Below are 20,436 nucleotides of genomic sequence, written 5' to 3' on the forward strand. Positions count from 1 at the left end.
CTGCCTCAGAATACATAAGCTGATCACCAGCTGGAACTAAGCAAAATGAAACCTCAGGGCAGAGCATTGCACAATCTGCGCTATTTTAGAACAAACTGCTCTATGTTCTGTTCCGTGTTTGTTTTCAGTACACTTCCCTCCAGTGTACGGGCTCTGGATGCTTCAGACTGACCATTCCTTTTCCCACTGACACAGGTTCTATGCTCCTATGACAAAACTAGTTAAACATTAAGCTCATAAAGATCAGAATCTATCAGTAAATCTCTTGCTTGCTCAGATGCCCCAAAATACTTGCAAAAAATTACACATCAAATGACAATTTGAAGCCAGTCCCAGATTAAATTCTCTTAGACAGAGCCAAACATACCTGTTATGAGCAACACTCTGGTTAGCGAGCACATTCCTCCCTGTGGGAGCATAGTTCCAGTCCACCTCGTGGATCCCCAGGTAATAGACTCGTGTCACACCCTCAGCAATTATGGGTGACAGCGTGGGGACACAGAGCAGCAACCACCAGACCAATCCCATCACAGCCTGAAGGGAAAGTGCTTTTGGAGGTTTCACCTGTTTTGGGAAAACAAAGACAATGAAACACAATATGATCACCTAGGTTGAAGGTACTGGACATTTTGAGAGGGCATGAAGAAATCAGGTGTAACTCCTATTGGGATTGTTTTTCAAATATCCAAGAAGGAAATCACTCCATAACAGAATTAATGCACAAGGTGGGTAGAGATCTTGCCTTGCTAACGAGCCCCCAATACCAAATGTGCTGCTCTCATAATAGTTTGATTAACCCTCTTTTCACCACTGCTGATGTTCCAAATCATCTTACAGGTCCGCATACAAAGCTCAGGGAAAGAGTCCTGAGTACATATCTGTATATTTTAAACTCTCGCCAAGATCTCTCTATTCTAAGTCACCTGAGGAAGTACAGCTTAGTCACTATGAAGTAATTTTAAATTTTAACTTCGTTAAAGATGGATCTTACAGAGCAGTTCTCTGTAACCCAGGAGTACATCTCAAATAGGCTGCACAAGGCTTTTTGCTTTTTGTTCCATTAAATGTTTTCTCCACGATTATGACCACAAAGTAGCTTACTCATAATACTTCCAATTGACATCAAGCTTGGTGTGATCAAGCACCAGAAATACTCTGAAGAGATTTGGGGAAAAGTTGGGGAAACTGTCTGAAATCATCAAAATACAGTTCTGCCAATACAGGTTCAAAAAGCCACCTGTATAAGGAGAAGCTGATGCAATATGGGACAGTAGAATTACACCAAAGGATAAGGAAGGGTTAGAACAGATGAAATGCTTAAGAAAGGTCTTATCCAGTGATACCCTAAGCAAAGCTGGATGTAACCAGCAATCAAACTGTACCTAAACCAGATGTCCAGCTCTTCAGACGCATAACAGCAACTCAGAGCATGTGCAGCAGAGAGAAACAGAAAGCAAGAGAATGAGAAACATGACCTAACAAGAAAGCTCAAAGGACTCAGTTTTCCTTAATTTCATACAGAAGGGGATAGTGACGCAACATCATAGCAAACAAAGGTTTTTTCATAAAGAGACTGTCATTACTTATTCTCCCCATCTTTATAACAGCAACATGAATATATCAGGTTTATCTGCAGCAAAGCTGGATATTCTGTAAGCTTTCAGCCAGCATAGCACATAGCAGCTTTGAAACCTCTTACCACATCTGATACCCAACAGACAGGATTCAACCACAGCGCCCAGCAATGGACTAGACAGCTTTCAAAGCTTCATTTCTGATTTTCAAACGTGCTGTGCTGTTCTCAGAAGCTAATGATAATCAAGTATGGCTGATTCCAGATAGTCATTAAATTGAGAAGTTGAGACAAAGCAACTCTCAATTTGGAAACGCCTTCTTTCCTACCTTTCTCTGAAGGGGGTCGTAGGGATCTCTAAATCAGAAATGGTTTTGATTCATCAACACAGTATAGCTCTGCTCCAGTGGCTCCACCAGCCACTCCCTTTCAGAAACTCCTAGTCACACATCTAAGAAGCTCAGATACAGAGCAGCCCCTTCCCCGTGTCCCCAGCAGTGTGGGGACAACAGCATCACTGGCTCAGCCCCACTGCCACACACCATCCTTATTATACCCTGCTACTGCTGCTCCAGGACCCACCACTGATCATGGGGAGGTGAAATACTTGCTCTGATCCACTCTGTACCAATAAGGAGGATTCAAAGGAAGGGCTTCAGAAAGCTGTACCTGTGCTGTTTCACACGGCAGACCAGCAAAAGGCAGCGCAGAAGGAAACAGCCAGCATTGCCAGCCCTCAGCCCGGAACCTGCCCCCCCGCCGGCACACACCCGAGGGAAGGGCAGGGGATGCTCCTGACTCATCAGCCCAAGCTGTGGCCTCGTGTCAGTGCAGGGCAAAGTACACGGGGTGGCCTCCTCAAGGCCTGGGAGCCACCGAGCCCAGGGAGCCAGTGCGGACTGGTCTTTGCGTTCTCCCACCTCAATGGTTTATGCAGGCAGTACCACACCCCAGGAAAGGGCAGAGCTCAGACCTTACAACAGGGTGAACAGCAGCTCTCGAAGCTGGTTGTGAAAAATGGGGATGGAGACAAACCCCCTGCACCAGCCCACTATTCCTGCACGGCACAGCCCCTGCTCCGTGCAGCAGCACCACAGCACCCATCAAACGGCCAGAAGTCCTGGCATTCTAATTGCTCTGTGGTGTTCTCTGGCACTGAAAATAGTCAAGGGCAAGTCTGTGAGACAGTCCTACTGATTCTTTAAAAGAGTCCCACCTGGGCTCTGGCTAGACCTTAACCACGACACTGCACTCACCTCTGAGGCAATTCTACGGTACAGCAAAATACATCCCTGAATGAAGATGCAAAAACTGAGACCGAGTCTGTGCTCACATTCCCCTCCCAGTGGCTAATCACCATTTACTCGACTAGTGCAAGGTGAAGGTGGTCCAAAACCTTAAATTCTTTTCAAAATATTTTTTTCAATTTTTCTTTGATAATAATATATTAATATATGCCTTGATTAAGGAAAAGAAAAAAGGAAACAAAACCAAAACCAACCCAAACTTTGTATTACATTCATCCCTGAACCTTGCATTTTACAGCAGAACCCTCCCCCCAGGACTGCCCTTTGCCGGGTCCCCAACAGCACAAGGATTGCGAACGAACGGAAATGAGACTCCAGTGGGGCTGGTGGGACGCAGCTCCCATCTGATCCGCGTGGGCGCTGCGGGGCCGTTCCCCAACACCTGACTGCAGGAAAACTCCTGTCCGAGAGCGAGGGGAAAGCACCGAGGGAAGGCAGGGGGCGGCTCGTCCCTTACGTGCGGGCGGGACGCGGCTCGACGGGGCTGCGGAGCGAGACGCGGGAGCACCGACGGGGACGAACCCGGGCGGGACAAAGGGGCGCTGCCTCCGCGGGCGGACCGAGCCCACCCCGGCCCGGCAGTCCCCGCCCCGCAGCACCGCCCGCCCACCGTGGGGGCCGGGCTGCCCCGCCCCGCACCTGCGAGAGCGCCCCGGCCGCAGGCGCGGAGCGCTGTCCGCGCTCGCACCTGCCCGCCCCGCCCAGGGCTCGTCCGCCGGCGCGGGGAGGCGCGGGGAGGCGCGGGGAGGCCCGGGCAGGGCCGGGCAGGGCCGGGCAGGGCCGGGCAGGGCCGGGCAGCCCCGGACAGTCGGCGGGCGGCGCCGGGGGGGGCCGGGCTGGGGGGCCCCTTTAAATGCGCGCGGTGACGTCACACAGCCGCGCGCTCCCCTGGGAGCACAACAAGAGCCACGCTCGCGGCCGCGGGGCGGGGCTGGGCGGTCTCCGCCAATGAGCGCTCGCCCCGCGCGCCGGCCCCGCCCCGCAGTGCGCGCAGCGGCCCCGCAGCCCAGCCCGACCCGGCCCGGCCCCAGGATGCGGGAGGCGCCCGCGCTGCCCCGCGGCCCCGCCGCGCCCGGCCCCGGCTCCGGCCCTGGCCCCGGCCCCGGCTCCGCGCCCGTCCCCGGCTTTCTCGCCAAGCTCTGGGCGCTGCTGGAGGACCCGGACAGCGACGACGTCATCTGCTGGAGCAGGGTGAGGCGGCCGCGCGGGCCCGGCCCGGGGAGGCCTGCGCGGAGGGCTCGGGGTGGTGGGGAGTGCGGGGCCCTGCGGGCAGGGCGGCGGCGAGGGAGGAGGAGGATCCCCGGCTGCCCGGAGCGCCCCGAGCCCGGTGGGGCAGCCCCGCGGCTGTGCCCGGGACGCCGCGCTGCCCGCGCACCCCCCGGTGCGGCCCGGGGGCCGGTCCCGAATTCCTGGTCACTGGCATCGGGTGGGGAAAGGAGTCATTAACTGTTAGTTTTCTTTGCGGAGCGGAGGCAAATGGGGAAAGGAGTCATTAACTGTTAGTTTTCTTTGCGGAGCGGAGGCAAATGCGCCCCGCGGGCACAGGGCACGGACACACAGACCACACACCCCAGACAAGCACCGTGTTTATTTTTGTCCCTGTCATTTTTAAATCCGAGGGATTTTCTCCTTTGTTTTTAGCCGTTTGTCCTCTACAAGGAAAAGATAAAAAGAAACACAATGTTTTTGTTCTCTTTGTGAATAGCATTAAAAGGGATGCAAAAAACCTCTGGCCGCTTCCAGGAAGTTTGATCTTGAGCATATGATAAATCTGGGACTGCTGGTGTCTCACTTACCCCTGGTCACCGCTGGGTTGTGTTGTCTGAACTTTTGGTTCAGACAACTAACGGCAACGTTACTTGGTTATTTTTAGTGATGACGTAGCACGTACAATGGAATAATCTTGTCAGGAGCTGGTCAGACTGATGAAGGGAGATGAAGTCTCTCTAGTGGTGTGAATTCCATTGTGTTTGAGCAATGCTTATGTTTCTTGTGGACAAGGAGAGCAGGTTTTTAGAAAAATTTTGCTTTGGATTAAGATCAAAGCATCAGGGCTTTAAGAAAATCCCTATTCAATAGAAGTGTTCCATGTAACTGTGTCTCTGTATTAAAATTTTTTAGTCCAGTCCCAAGTACTGAGAAGTATTCCCACAGGCAGTTCCCTTGGTGAAGTGTTTTGCTCGTCTCTGCTGATTTATGGTCTTCACTTAAGAGCAACATCTTAGGAAAGCTGTGCTTGTTCATTAACTGTTACTCCTGTTTATTTCCTAGAATGGCGAGAATTTCTGCATTCTGGATGAGCAGAGGTTTGCCAAGGAGCTGCTCCCTAAGTACTTCAAACACAACAATATCTCCAGCTTCATACGGCAGCTCAACATGTGTAAGCATCAGCTGTTGCTACGTGTTCTCTCTGCCAAGTTCATTGCTCCTTGGCTTCATTTTGGATTTCTTTAAACAAGCAAGTGGACTTGGCAAGTCTCATCCCTGAAAACCTGGGTTCTGGCCTTGAGTTTGCTTTGCAAAAGCAAACACTGATGGTAGAGCTTGGTTTTTGGTTTTTGTGTTTCTGCTCCAAGTCCTTTAGAGCAACAGCTGTAAGAATATGTAAGAACCCCCCAGGGTGGGGTTCCCTGGGCTCCAGTGGTGCTGTTAATGTAGCAGCAAACATATGTGTACCCTGGGGAGCAAAGGCTGTGTATACACCCATACTCCTAGAATGTGAAAAAAATTGCCTGGATTTGGGGCTGCCATTGCTTTTGCTTGCATTGCTGTGTTGGAGCCTGATCAGTCCTGCTGATGGGCTGAGCTGGACTATGTTTCTCGTTACATTTTCTGTGCTTGTGAGCGTCACGTGGCAGCATTTTATAGCACGTGTACAGCGTAGCCAGGCAAAGGGATGCTGTGAGAGAGAGACTGCGGCACCCAGCAGGAATAGCTGCAGAAGCTTCTGGGCCCAGTGGAGGGGCAAAGTGCACAGGAGATGCTGCCTTAGTTAGAATTTCATTGGGAGTGAGAGGGAGGAGCTCTCTGTCCATGTCCAGTAGTTTGCCTGGTCTCTCTAGCTGATGCTTGTATAGATTTTGTCAGATGTGAGAGAAAGCACACCTGTTTAGTGTTTGGACAGAGGGTAGATGCAGTTCTTTGTGTCATGTGCTGCCGTTTCTGTGACCCTGTTACTTGAGTGACAAAGGGTAATCCAAAGAAACAATTGTCACTTCCTTTGTAGCCAGGGTAAATGTGAAAATGCAAATATTCCTATGAAGACATGCAATGCAGTGGCAGCCTCCTTTTCCTGGTGGACCTGTCCTGGCTCCGTAACGCCAACACTGTTGGGGCACAGTGAAGCTGGAATGCATTAACTGTGTTAAAAACTTGAGCGAGGAGAGAGATGGATTGGTCTGTCAGCTCTGTCCTGCTTCTACCCTGTGGTGCTTAAACAGTGATGGAAATAGAGCTAGCAATGTCTCACTTTGTGCAGACAGTTCTCCATACTTGGAGAAGGTGCTCTGCTGCAGGTATTTGCACAGGCAGGGAACTAATTTCCCTATCTTGCTTTATTCTGTAGACCATGGTGGTGCATGACAGCATTTGCTTTGATATGTAGTTGTCAGGGATGAAAGGGGAAGGTGTACCATTCCTCTGCTTGCACTGGGACAAGATTCTGTGTAAGATGTCATAACAAATCTCATTTCTAACTAACTGCTGTGGTGTTTTGGACATGACCGTCTTGCCCATGGACACTTGGTGACCTCTGCCACACAGCTGTGTGTGCAGCCTGCCAGGGCGTTCCATGGTACTGTGGACACTAGACTGTTCTCTAGCTGTGAAGATCAAAGCAGTGAAATCACTGAGCACCAGCAAAAGCTGCTTTGGCTGTTTTTCATAGTTTCTGCTCCTAGTAACTGTGGTGCTTCGGATATTTTGGTAGCCTTGGAGTTTTCTTTAGCTGTATGTTGTAACAGTCAGCTTTGTACTGGAAGAAATGCCTTTGCTGATTCCTCTCCACAGATGGTTTCAGGAAGGTGATTGCTCTGGAGAATGGTATCATTACAGCAGAGAAGAGCTCAGTCATTGAATTCCAGCACCCTTTCTTCAAGCAAGGGAAGGCACATTTACTGGAAAACATCAAGCGCAAGGTACAGTCTAAGCACAATGTTTACTTCACTGTGTCATGAAAAGTGGCTTATTAACAGCATGTATGGGTGTTTCAGAGCCAGCAAATGCCATGGGAAACAAGGTTGTACATCCTGATGCAAGCCTTAGTAACTCCCTCACAGTGCCATGCTGGTGCTTAGCTGGGCCTCCTCGTGCCAGCGCTTAGACAAAACCCTCCCTGCTGTTGGCAATGCACTGGGATAGGGCCACATTCTGCATCTCCATCAAACAAGAGCCCTTTCCACATAGCTCATATCCCTGATTGCACCTTATCACAGTCTACAGTTCTGTCAGTGTCTCCAACTCGGAGAGGGGCACAAAGTGAAAGAAGCAAAAGAAATACATTTTCATTTGGCACTCATTAAAAATTAGCAAGGGCATCAGTAATCATTTCATTTGGGTGAGTTTGCATAAATTATAGTGTTCCTCCAAAACTATGTTGCCACTAAGCTACATCTTTGTGAGCACTTTCTGGTTTTCTTTTGTACGTTCAGGCCTTGTCTGACCTGTTTCTGCACAGATATTCATCTTCTCTTGACACGTTACTGCCCATAATATCCTAAGGAAGAGAGTATCACGATACATCATGTTGACACGTGAACGGCAGAATCTTTTCTTTAGACTGTCGTCAGGTGTGGCTGCATTGCCCAGGGTAATAAAAGCCCAGGGTAGGCTGGAGAGCCGCAATTGTGTTTGGATCGATTCCTCGCTGAGCTGCCCCTGCTCGGAGCCAGAATCGATTCCCCGGTGCTGGCTCAGGCCAGTGCTCCCCCCGTGTGAGCAGCGCGTGTCCCAGCATCGCCCATGTCCAGCACCATGCGTGTCCCAGCACCACGCGTGTCCCAGCACCACGCGTGTCCCAGCACCGCCCATGTCCAGCACCATGCGTGTCCCAGCACCACGCGTGTCCCAGCACCGCCCATGTCCAGCACCACGCGTGTCCCAGCACCACACGTGTCCCAGCACCACGTGTGTCCCAGCACCGCCCATGTCCCAGACCATGCGTGTCCCAGCACCACACGTGTCCCAGCACCACGTGTGTCCCAGCACCGCCCATGTCCCAGACCATGCGTGTCCCAGCACCACACGTGTTGGGGCAGGCAGCCAGTGACAACAGGTGTGGCACTGTGTGTCCCAGGGGTGGGGCACTGGGTGGCGTGTTCTAGATGAAAAGACAAAAGCTCTGCTTAGTGCCAAGGACATCCATGTAAAGTATTGAATAGGTTGGTGAAACATTTTCTTTGTTGCACAGGAAATATTAGTGATTTTTTTTTGCAAAACAGTTATTATTTTTCTTGCTATTTTACTACCTGGAATGGAGCCATATTCCAGTATTGGCTATAAACTGGATTTCAAGTCTCTGTCAGGAATGCAGGTTTGAATGCAGGACTTGCTTTACTTACTCCCTTTCACTGTTAGCTCTGCTGGTGTGCAGACACCCTGTGTGTCTTCATAGAATCGCAGAATGGTTTGAGTTGGAAGGGTCCTTAAAGGCTCATCTCATTCCACCCCCTTGCTGTGGGCAGGCACACCTCCCACTTGCCACGTTGCTCTAAGCCCTGTCCAACCTGACTTGGTACACTCCCAGGGATGGGGCAGCTGCAGCTTCTCCGGACAGGCTGTGCCAGGGCCTCACCACCCTAATTAGCCAGTTGGAGACTGAAGAGCAGTTCCGTGCACTTGGGCAGAATGTTTTAGTTGGAGCCTTTTTTTAGAGGCTGGCCGCATTTGAAATTCCCACCTGCTGCCTGCATCTTTCGGGTGTCTTCCCCAGGGAGACATGGTGTGTTGAAAGGAAATCAGACAGCCATGAATTCCGTTTGGGATGCACCCTGGGTACATTAGCATAAGTTATTACCTGCAACAAACAGTGAAGCTTCTAAACTGCAGACAGGGAGGAGAACTGTCAGACCCTTCAGTCCATCCTTTGCATCACAGGATTGTGTTAAGAAAATAGTTAGTCATGTCTGAGGAGTGATTGCACAACAGCTTTGTTCTGTTCCAGCATGAAGGAGTGGGATGTTGGTTTATAACACCATAGGTCTGCTTCTGACCATCCCCTTGCCCTTTGGAAGATGGGATCTGTTAGCCAACCTGTGTGGAAGTTATCTTACACCTCAGCAGGCCAATCCCAGATGCTTTCACCTCCCGCTTGGAATTTAGTAGAATAAGAAGAAAACTCCCAGTATGGTGTAGGTTAGGAGGGATATCTGGTGCAACTCTGTTTGGTTCCATCATAGTCAGTATTTGGCAAAATGATGTTTAAAATGATGCCCACAAAACCTGGATGTGTCATTCCGAGCTGTGATGCACTAGACCTGTCTTTTTCAAAATCCTGAATTGTATCATAGCTAACAATGCTCCCGCTGCAGAGAGAGTTCCTGAAGGAACCAAAAATGTTTAACATAGAAGTACAGGAAGGAGGTGGTGAGCTTTTTGCTTTCTGGTGGCTCTTCCACCATCATTTGAAGTGGCAACATTCACGGATTCTGCTGTGGGCAGAAGAGCAGATTGGACTCTTCTTTCTGGAGACAAGTCTCTGTACCTTTGGAATATCGCTGAGCAGAGAGGTAACAGAGGAAACACCAATATGGGAATCTGCAATTCATCTGGTGTGGGACAAATTTTCAGATCAAGCAGGATGCATCTAACTTGACACCTTCATCCTCCAGGAACTTAATGGAAATTTGTTACTCCTCTGCTGGCAGATGTACTCACACACCCAGAAGGAATATGATCATCTTGTTCTTCTTCCACTGTCAATTGTGTTTTGCTTTTGGCTGGTGTTTGCCTGTGACACTAGAGGGCAGAGAGCCCCCGGGGAAAGCCCCTTGAATCAGTGGTTTTTATCATGAATTACAGTCATGAATTTACTGTCTTCAGGTACAAAGTGGTAATCTCATCTTTTCACTGACATCTTGTTTTTTTCATACAGTGCAGACTGTCCTAAGGACTGTCACATATAGCAGTTGTGGTGTTTTGTGACATGTAAGAATTACAGTGTTACCTGGTGTAGCAGAGCCTGTACCTGTTCTGCAGACTGACTGCACTCTTCCTGCAGCAAGGAGTATGCAAGGCACTGTTTGTAGTAAAGCATGTGTACCTATTTTAGGTGTCTGCAGTGAGAACCGAGGATCTCAAGGTCTGCACGGAGGATTTGCACAAAGTCCTGTCCGAGGTGCAGGAGATGAGAGAGCAGCAGAACAACATGGATGTCAGGCTGGCTAATATGAAGAGGTAGACTCAGCTGTTTCGGAGGCGCTTATACATTAAATGTGGCTTATATCTGGTGGAGCTTGGCTAAATATGGGTTTCATTTGGACTGGAAACAGGTGAAGCTGTATTTTTTCCTAAGAATGCCCATTCCACCCCACACAACATTCTGAATCTTGTTTGTTTTTATAATTCAGTTACAGACTGGAGATTAAGACTGGGAGTTTGTTGACTGTCTTGAGATTTCACTTTGGTTGCCAGCAGCTTTTTAGGGCAATCAAAACATTTCCTTTTCTGAACACAAACAGGGTTAGATGCAGTGAGGGACAATTAGTGTTTGGTTTTCTTTCTAATTGGAAGTGGACTTTGCACATCCTCATCTCTGTTCCCACAGATCCTCTTCATATAGGCACTGGTAATTCATTTAGGTCATTGGTATGCCAGCAGGTATCAACCAGAGATACCTTACTCCCTCTGTTTCTTTAAAAAAACCCAACACCACCTTGAACACCACCTTTGAGCCTGTCCTGAGGCTGTCGGTGCTTGGAAACAGGCTGAGTGTAACACACAGTCTTTATTTGACAGCTTTGAGGCTTTGAAGGAATACCTCAGATTGAGATTATTGGTGGAGTAGCAGAGGATGAGGGTGCACTTATTGAGCGTTTGGTCCTGCCTGATGGAAAATGGAGTTAAATTAACCCAGAGTTTATGCTAGTGGATTGGATTACCTGAGTTAGTTATCCATAGAGGGAATGTTGTCGTTAGTCCTGCAAGGTACTGTGAAAGTTTGAAAGCTGTAAAACTAGAGCATATAAAGTAAACTCTGTTCATCCTCTGTCTTCTGATTTATTCTGCATTGCAGAGAAAATAAGGCCCTGTGGAAAGAAGTGGCAGTTCTAAGGCAGAAGCACAGTCAACAACAGAAGCTGCTGTCTAAGGTACCATTGCAGCATCTTCAGTGCTACCATCCTTATTCCTGCCTCTGTGATACTTCATGGCATTCTTTGCTTATGTAGAATGACAAATGACACAGAGCTGAACAGGCTGTATTGATACAGCAGAAAGAAAATGTTCACAGTTCCTGAGTGTCCCAGAAGTAGCACAGTAAAGAACCACGAGCAAAGCACTAAGGAAAAGTCATAGTAGGATGTCAGTGTGTGGAGGCAGTGCATGGTAACAGGAGCCCAGAACACAAGATTGCAGGCACATGGAACCGAATCTGTGAAAGATCTTGGACCAGGACACACTTAGACCACTTGTGAAGTGAATATGGAACCTGGAAACTGTAGGAGCTTGTGCACTGGAACAAATTTTCTCTGGTTTATCCCTCAGCTGTTTCTGGTCTGGAATCCTCTAGTGACTTGTGCTGTTATATTGCATTTCAAAAAAAAACCCCAACTGTGGAAGTGGGATAAGTTCTGTGCGGTTTGTAACTCTTGTTTTGGTTCTTAAGATACAATTGCAAATGGATTTTTAATTTACCTGTTAATTTCAGTCACATAACTGCATCATTTTATAGTAAAATCTGAATTAAGAATTTGATATTAGGATTGCTATGCTGACCACTTGGTTTTGGTTTTTTTCCCTTGTTTTTCCTTTTTAGATTCTTCAATTTATACTAAGTTTGATGCGAGGAAATTACATTGTTGGGGTCAAAAGAAAAAGGTAATTACTTTATAGGTCCCAGATCCGTGTCAGATGTGAATTATAGGCATAAATTGGCTTCTAGTGTATGAAGTATATTTTTATTACTTGTATATTCAAACTTGACAAAGCTGATGGAAGTTGAATCAAGCACAAAATAAAGATTTTCCTCCTTACCACTAAAAAAATAGGCAGGGAGAGAATATTCTATACGTACTCAGTTCCAAAGGGCACAGTTATCAGAAGTGGTAACTCTCAAAACATGCACATGTGACTGACTTCTTCCAAACGCAGCGTATGTGTAGTGCAGACTGCCTGCAGTGCCCTTCCTGACACGCATTCCCAAGAGCCAGGCTTCTTAGGAGGGAAAGAATGATTGTCCTTACTACTACTGCATGTATTTGGCACTGCTGCAGCTCCTTCCTGTGGAACTAGCAATGTACTAAAGCTGTTGGTTTTCTCAGGTCTCTCACAGACGCTGCAGGTGCTTCACCCTCCAAGTACAGCCGTCAGTATGTCCGCATACCTGTGGAGAGTGGCCAAGCTGTAAGTGTCCCCAGGGAAAGAGGCAGTGGGTTGAACAGAATGATACCTGGGGATACCAGTCTACCCTGTAGCTACAAATACACTAATCTTGTAATCAAATGCTCTCCCTTTTGCAATGGGCAGCTTTAGAGCATTGCTCTGGCTGTAAAATTGTGCAAATCAGTACAACTGGTCACAGATAAAATCTGAACAGGAAAGAGAAGCTGCAAGAAGAATGGGGCTTCAAAATAAAAAAAGAAAAAGTCAGAGCCTGTGGTTTACTCATTCTGTGCTGTATCTGCAGATGGCTTTTTCTGAACATAGTGCAGATGAAGAGGATGGAAATGGCACAGGTCTCATCATCCGAGATATCACTGACACCCTGGAAAATGCCACTGATGGCCTCCTGGCCGTGGCACACACGAGTGGCAGAGCCAGGTATGTCCAAAGCACACGTTTATGCTTGGGTTGTTAACTGGTAGTTATGTTAATGTTGGTGATTCCATGTGGATTCTGGGAAACAGCCTCTCTGAATGTTCACACCGTTTGTGCATGACGGGCCTGTTGTGGGCTCTCCTTTTTACAGCATGTACCACTGGTCATGGTCAGAGCCTGTGTCTCTTCAGGAGTGCCTAGAGGCCTGTCAGGCTGATGGGCACTTCAGGTTTGATTTGCTGAGGCTTTTCTGCCTGTTCAACAAATAAGCACATACTTGACTTTTCGACTGAACAGGGACCTGAATGCATACAGAGGTGATTAATAAGCAATCCAAAATGTATATAGGTTGCTGACAGACAAATCAAGATGTATAGTTTTATCTCCAGTCTCAGTACTTCTCTCACTAAACATAGCCTAGGGAAGACATCCTCTGTGTGGCAGCAGATTCTAGTGAAAACCTATTTCGTTTGTAACACCCAGAGTGAAATATGGACCAATTTGGAATCTTTTCTTTTGAGAGTCTGTCTGTTAGGAGTTTCCCTCCTGCCTAATTTCCATGTTTTATTTTGCTGCTTTTAGCCTGGGAAAATGGGGTGTTTTGCCCTGATATGTACTCTCTGTATAAGCTGTAATAAGAAATTCTTCATCTGCCTTTAGGAAGACACTTTGCTGCTTTTTCTAAAAACCAGTACATTGTTTGAACTCTCGACTGGCTTGGTGTTATTAAGGTTTGGGATGCTAAAGCTGAAATGAATAGTAATGCAGTTGGATGAATTCTCCTGTGTGTTGTTTCTCTTGGGGTTACATTTCAGAGAGCCACAGGCAGCTGTGGATCCCGGCTTACCTCTTTGTCAAGTATCACAGCCAAGTGAGTTAAATTGTGCAGAACCTGTCCCACCAGTTCCTGTAAATGATGTCAGCAAATCCAGTGAAATAGGCAGTGCTGCTGTGGAACTCCATACTGCACAACCAAATGCTCCAGAGGACCCGGTGTCAGTGATTGACTCCATCTTGAATGAGAACAACTCTGGAAATCAAAATGATCCTTTGCTGGACAGGTATTAACTTGTTTCTGAAAACTGTTACACTGTCATCATCTTGTGGGGTCTTGTTGGAGTTTTGGAGGATGTGTTTGGCAGAATGTAGGGAATCAGCTTTTGAATTGTCATTGATGAAGTGAATTCCCTGTGCCTCTGTTAGCAGGGCTTGAAAAAGCCAAGGCTTGGCATCACACACTGTAAAAGGGCAAGTTCCCCTGTCACCTCTGTGGTAACTAGTGTGCCTGACTGCTGGTGTGTTCATCCTAGGGCCTGTGAAGGTCAGTCTGTCCCATCAGCCCACTGCTGGCACTGCCAGGAGCTGCCAAGCAGCAGGTGAAGAGCACTGATCTTGGGCATGCACTGTGGCCATTTTGTTCCTGGGACCTGGACGTGGATTGTCCCAGTGGCCAGTGGGTGTCAGCTCAGTGTTCTTTCCTTTCTCTACCCCTCATTCGTGCAGAGGTGTTCCCAGGTGCCCTGTCAGATCAGACACCCCTGGATGAGGGATGCAGGCTGTGGGTTCCCACTCCACACCACCTGTGTGCAGCTCCCAGCTCTGCTTCAGCCCCTGAGCTTTGCCAGCGCTGTCACTGCGGCTGCAGGAGAGTTGGATCGAGGAACCTGCTTTGGTTCTTGCTCCTACAGCTCTCCTGCTGTGGTCAGTGGCAGGTAGGAAGGTCTGGGATGGTGTCCCAGCACTTGTGTAATCTGAACGCCCTGCAGTACCTTCCCTCCTGGGCACTGGGAGCTGCCCGTTCCTCACAGCTGAGAATTCAGTACAGGAGGAGCTGATGGCACAGCAAGACACTTGGTATGGGCACTGTGCCTGCAGCCATCTTTTCACTTCCTTCACTGTCCTTCAATTCCTGCCCACTGTCCCTGGAAACATGTCCAATTTGGCAACAAGCTGATGTTTCAAAGTAGGTAGAGTTCCTTCAGGCCCAGATTACTTCCATCCCTTTGCTTGTCATTTATTGTTCAGGGGAAAACCATCAGACCTTAGTTTAAACACATACTGGTGTACAGGCTGGGATCTGAGAACATTCACCAGATGTTAAAATGAGGGAGGAAGTAGGTGTGGAGGGAGGAACTGCTTTTTCACCCGCTAGCTGTCGCTGTGCTTGCTGTTCACGTGGTCTTCCTTGCGCCTGTACCTCAAAGCTGGAGTGAAAGGTGATGCAGGAATGCGGTTTCATCTGTTGGGTTATTCTGGATTGTAAGCAACCTGCTTGCTAACTGTGCCTTACAGTACTATGTCATTTTGGTTTTTTAGAGAAGAAATTCAGGATTTTCTGAACTGCATTGATGCCAGCCTTGAAGAGCTCCAAGCAATGCTGTCAGGGAAGCAGTACAACTTCGGTGCCGAAGCATTCAGCGATGTGAGTGTCTTCTCACTGTTATGATTTCTGAAAAATACTGCTCAAGTTGCATCATAAAATGTTACTGGTTTATTCCATGTTGTAATGGGTAAGGAGGGGGAACATCCTGAGAAGCAAATAGTTACAGATAGTATGATTCATAGGCTTTTACAGTGTTCAGGGTAACATTGGAAGCCTTTCCCAGGTCATGCAGGATTTCTGTTCTACATAACTCAAGGGGGAAGCCTTGCTTGTCCTTCATAATCCTCAGTCACATATCATCACATCCTGACTGTGTGTTTGATTATGCTTTATGATATGGAGTGAAACTCAGCTGTATTCCTGGAATCACTGGGAAATACGGTGACTTTTTCTTCTCCTGTCACCTCAGTTTACTGCCACAGGTTGAAGCACCTGGCTGGAGGCCCGTGGAGGAGCCACTGTCCCTGTGCTTCAGTGGAAGGAGCAGCACACTGTTCCTACCATCCCTTCAGGAGTCTCTGCAGTTTTGTTTCAAGAACTTTATTAGTTGACATATGGTCTGGTTTTATTTTCAGACATTTAATCCCGAGCTGCCAGCCCTGGATATGAACTTGATGGAAACACCGCCTGGTATGGAAAATGTAAGAGTAACATTTGCTTCTTTGGTGGGAAAGGCGAATTCTGGGAGCTGAATCTTGTGGGATGCAGCATGAGGGTGGGGCTGGGGCACAGCCTGAAACTGCCAGTTCATCCCTTCTGGCTGACCCCAGGGTGTCAGTTATCAGTGTTGGCATGAAGGAATTTAACAGGGATCTCAAGATAAGTTCCAGTCCTGCATTCCTAGTGTAGTCACACACACGAAATGCCTGTCTGAAGACTGAAAGAAAAGTACTAAATGAAAATTGTAATGCACTACACCATATTTGTTCTGCACGTGGCTGTATGGGATTTCCTTAGAGGACATACAGAAGCTCAGCACAAACTTCTCTTAGTCCAATTCCTAAAATTGAATCATACTATTAAAAAAACCTCTTGTAAGTGTTATTTTTTTTGTAGTCCTGAAATAATATTTAAATTAGGACTTCCCACTCAGAAGAGTTTATACTACAACTGATGTAAAATGCAGCTGTGTTTAAGCGGTGCCTGCAAAATTTAATTGCATAATGAAATCATGTTTTACTGTTATCCCAACAAGGCAGATTATAATAAAGTTTCTGGTTTGGAAGGTAAAACAAATATTTGCTAGTCAGAAGCTTTTTTGACCTAGTAAGTTAAGTTTGTCTGTATTTCACTGTGCGTCCTTCTGAGAGCAATGTGCAGGCCCTCGTGTGCAACAATGGACTCATTCCTCAGCTGCTCCATCTCTCTTCCCTTCTCTTTCACCTCTAATTCTGTTAACCAGTCAGTAAAGACTTCAATTTTGTTGTTGTTAAACATTCTGTCTTAACTCTCTGTCTGCTTTGTTTCAGATGGAAAACTTGACAGAGAGCACTGAAGGTCTGGGAGTGAGTGAGAGGGAAACAGCAGGAAGCAAAGGTGGGTAGGAAGGAACACTGAGCACTATGACAGCTCCAGACTCTTCCAAAACTTGGTATTGAAATTGAATTTTTGTAGCCTGTAATATGGTTTATCTCCTTCTTTGAGTTTAAAATTTTTGTGAAGACTGGGGTGTTTCACTGATCTTGAAGCTGTGCCTCAGTCTCAAGAGGCCCATCCTGTGCCCTGTGGTGGTGCTGACTGTTTCCTTTTTCACATAGAAACATGACACAAGTTCCACAATGGGGAGCAGAACTGCAAATGTCCTTGTGGCAGTATCTCCTATGCAGGCTGTGACCCCCCTTCAAGGGCAGTGCTGTGACCCCCCAGGGGCAGTGCTGTGACCCCCCTTCAAGGGCAGTGCTGTGACCCCCCTTCAAGGGCAGTGCTGTGACCCCCCTTCAAGGGCAGTGCTGTGACCCCCCTTCAAGGGCAGTGCTGTGACCCCCCCAGGGGCAGTGCTGTGACCCCCCCAGGGGCAATGCTGTGACCCCCCCAGGGGCAGTGCTGTGACCCCCCCAGGGGCAGTGCTGCTGGGTTGCCACTGCAGTGCTGCCATTACATGCCATGGGAATCAGGGGCTTAGAGTGGGCTTCAGACCCTGATGTTTGCAGACACAGGGCCTTGGCTCAACTCTGGCAGCCATGGGTGTAGGGACTTTCCAAGCCCATCTCGAGGCTTTCCTGTAGTGCACCACGTCTGAAGCAGCCTCTCCAGGTTTTCTTGCCTTGAATAAGAGCCTTCACTTAGTGAAACACTTTGAACTGTTTGTTTTCCCTCAGATATGCAGCTGATCCAGTACAGGGCCAACCCTCTGCTTTCCTTATTTGAAGAACAACCCTCAGGTGAAGTTGCAGGAAAGATGGAGGATCCAAAAGACTTTCTGCTGCCTCCCCTGGAGGAGAAACCTGCTCTCCAGTCTCCATCAGGCAGTGGAACCATTGTGCCACTCACAGCTCCAGCAAGCCAGGCTGAGTCTCTGGACACCCTGGGAATGGGTGATCCACCTCTCCTCCCAGAGGATGGGAATGGAGAGTATAAACTGTTTCCACTCCTGCTCCTTAGTCCTGTTGCTAACTTCATAGATGAGGCCTCTGAGATAGAAACTTCTTGAACTCAGAATATCTGTAACTGGCTTAGTGCTGTGGAATAGCCACCACAGGACTGGAGCAGCAAGAAGTGTGAGCTTTGTCCTCACCTGCTTCCTGGAGACCCTGTTCTGCACAGACAAATGGAAGTTCTCTTGCTCCAAGCAAGGAGCACATCTGGGAGAACTGAACACAAGCTCAGAACAAAAGCTGGTGGAGCAAAGGCACTAGGCAGAAGGGAATAACAACCTCCCTGTAAACGTACCGCAGTGTATTCCATAACTTTTTATCCAGTATCCTTATTGCAAGAGGAAATCTGTTTGTATCCTGTTTGTAAAGTTTGGCTGGGTTTTTTTTGTTGGGGGGGATACTGTTTGTTTTTGTTAGCTGGATAGTAATGTGGTGTGTAATATTTTAAACCTGGGTTTACTCTTTGGAGAACCTGCTTCAATAGGTGGCTTGTCTACTGTTTGGAATTAAGTTGGTTTTAAATTTCATTTTTAATTTGAGATTTCTTTTTTTGATGGTTTGTGGCTACAATTGTTTGCATCTGCTTAGATATCTTTCGTACTCCTAGATCTGCTCCTAGGTATAGGGAACATTTTTCCTATGGAAAATGACATTTTAACTGTGGAGTATTACTTTTAACATGCTAGCACACATCCGTTGCCCCAGACTGTAGGAGTTGTGGTAGGAAGTGCTTGCCCCCTGCATAGCTGATTTCTCATGCACATTGCATGGCAGTTCTGGGGTAACCTGCCCCCAGCTCACAGGTCATGTGTCCTTGGAGATGGTCAGTAGGACTGATTCATGTCTAGGAAAGGCCAGCAGCTGCCCCTAAAATGAGAAGGGGAGCCCTGGGGCTTTGTGCTGTGGTTTCTGCCTGTGGAATCTTAAAGCCAAATTAACCAGATGCATCTGAGTCCTTTGACAGCGAATTACAAAATGTAGTGTCTGCTTCATCAAAACGTCTCTCCCCAGAATTTCTTTCTGCACTGTTTTCCCAAGTTCTGTGAGCAGCTGCACTGTGGAGCCCAGCCCTGCTGTTCCCCTGTGCTGGTACTGAGTGTGTCGCAGTTACACGAGCCCACACAAACCTGCTGTGTGCTGAAGCAACACAGAACTGCTGGGGCTGCAAGAGGCCTGGATGCAGGTAGAAACCCCCTTGAATAATGTCACCTGATATTTCCTACCAGCACAATTACTTGAAATTTTTTTCCAGTTTGGGGAATTCAGGCTACCTACAGGCTTTGTTCTCTCTGAAGTTCCTGAACTAATAAGTATTGAGCTCTTTTATATTCAAGAATACAAAGTAATTAGACATCCTGAAGCCTGCTAGATAATAATGCATGTTACCTGTGCTGGCCTGACTTCGTTGGATTTGTGCTTCACTGTCAAATCTATGAGCTGCAGAGGAAGGTCCTGCTCCTGAATGTGTGTGTCTGTGTAACGCCTTCAGTGTCATTTATTCCCGTGTTTTTACCTGTTCTTACCTCGTTACCCTTCGTGTTTCCATCTTTTGAATTGCCTTTTGTCAAGTTTGTATTATTCGAGCCTTTCACAGTCTTTCACTGACTTGAGGCCAAGGGCTGAATAGTCTCAAGTTTTCGTGAGCTGAAGGGAGTGGGGGGTGGTGAGCAAGTTACATCTGTCCCGGGTCTGGTTTGGTTTGTTGATTCCTCTCCAAAGGCCACAATTTTGCCAAGAGTGAAACAGTAAATATCAGACCTTTCTGGTGTGCTGTTTGACAACACCATGCAGACAGCAGAGTTCTCTGGGAGGCTGCTCTGTGCCTCTCACTTCCTGCCCAAGTTGGATGGTAGTTCCTGTAAAGGGTTGGTGTCATGTTCTTCCGTCATGGAGTCCTCTCCCCTGAGTGCATCTCACCCTCGGGGGTTGGGTCTGAGTGCATCATGGGTTCTTACTACACTTTCTCTCCCAAGAAGTTAAGAAACCAAGGCTTATGAAAACTGTAAAAAAAAAAAAAAGCTTGTGCATCTGTGTATCTGGTTTATGTACCGGTCTGGGAAAAGTGTTTATTTATGCAAGTTTCCTACAAAAGATTGCAGTGGAAAGGAGAAGGCTGAATACCAAGAAAAACCCACATGCTGAAGTAATTAAATGCAAGAATTGCAAAACCATTACTATGTTTCCTGTACATTCTTTGCGTGTGTTTTCTCTATGTGCCAACAGTTCCCAAACCTGTTCACTGATTTTTCCAAAACTAAGAGCTATTGTGCTCATCTCTCAATGCAGCTGCTGCTGGTTCAGAAATAACTAGGATGCTGAGGATAGCCTGTTGTCTGTTTTCCTGAGCACAGGGAGGGCACCTGGGACTGGTTTTTCAAAGGGGGTGATTTGAAAGCTCAAAATACTGTGTGTGCCGAAAGATACAGCAGATGTAGTGCACCTGTGCACATGTTCTCCACAGACTCCACTAGGAAAGGCCCTCAGCTCCATAAGGTATGGATTAAAACATTTACTGGAGATACCAGACGGAAACAAGGAACAGCCTAGATCAGCTGCAGTGTCAGACAGATGTGGCACCCTGTGCAGACCCTGCCAGGAGTAAGTGGC

General features: G+C 47.7%; 2 protein-coding genes across 6 annotated transcripts in view; one reads left to right on the forward strand and one right to left on the reverse strand.

Annotated features, from left to right (window-relative positions):
* Positions 1-3,667, reverse strand: part of HEPH (hephaestin) — a 21,223-nt gene extending 17,556 nt beyond the window's left edge. For 3 of the 5 annotated variants that reach the window (XM_039378130.1, XM_039378128.1, XM_039378131.1), the window contains exons 1-2: positions 3,338-3,667; positions 368-564 (exon numbers count right to left, since the gene is read on the reverse strand). In XM_039378130.1, coding sequence (XP_039234064.1) covers positions 368-528 — 161 coding nt within the window. In that variant the 5' untranslated portion in view covers positions 529-564; positions 3,338-3,667. The remainder of the gene's footprint in view (positions 1-367; positions 565-3,337) is intronic. The other 2 variants (XM_039378129.1, XM_027730956.2) reach the window with 2 other exon arrangements.
* Positions 3,666-20,003, forward strand: LOC113993084 (heat shock factor protein 3-like). Its single transcript, XM_027730955.2, has 13 exons — positions 3,666-4,071; positions 5,152-5,260; positions 6,889-7,016; positions 10,148-10,272; positions 11,111-11,186; positions 11,852-11,913; positions 12,357-12,438; positions 12,722-12,855; positions 13,668-13,913; positions 15,169-15,274; positions 15,811-15,876; positions 16,705-16,771; positions 17,554-20,003. The coding sequence occupies exons 1-13, from the start codon at positions 3,829-3,831 to the stop codon at positions 17,883-17,885; spliced, it is 1,776 nt and encodes a 591-aa protein (XP_027586756.2). The 5' UTR covers positions 3,666-3,828; the 3' UTR covers positions 17,886-20,003.
* The last annotated feature ends 433 nt before the right edge of the window (positions 20,004-20,436 follow it).

Source organism: Pipra filicauda, unplaced genomic scaffold, assembly GCF_003945595.2.
Source record: "Pipra filicauda isolate LSUMZ 115617 unplaced genomic scaffold, ASM394559v2 scaffold9_size5747161_pilon, whole genome shotgun sequence".
Classification (NCBI taxonomy): Eukaryota; Metazoa; Chordata; class Aves; order Passeriformes; family Pipridae; genus Pipra; species Pipra filicauda.

What these genes read in the sequence shown, in the direction of transcription:
- LOC113993084 (XM_027730955.2), top strand. Translation starts at nt 3,829, where the DNA reads ATGAGCGCTCGCCCCGCGCGCCGGCCCCGCCCCGCAGTGCGCGCAGCG. An exon ending in CATACGGCAGCTCAACATGT is followed by an intron (nt 5,261 to 6,888) that starts GTAAGCATCAGC and finishes TCCTCTCCACAG; the next exon opens with ATGGTTTCAGGAAGGTGATT. An exon ending in CTGTGGAGAGTGGCCAAGCT is followed by an intron (nt 12,439 to 12,721) that starts GTAAGTGTCCCC and finishes CTGTATCTGCAG; the next exon opens with ATGGCTTTTTCTGAACATAG.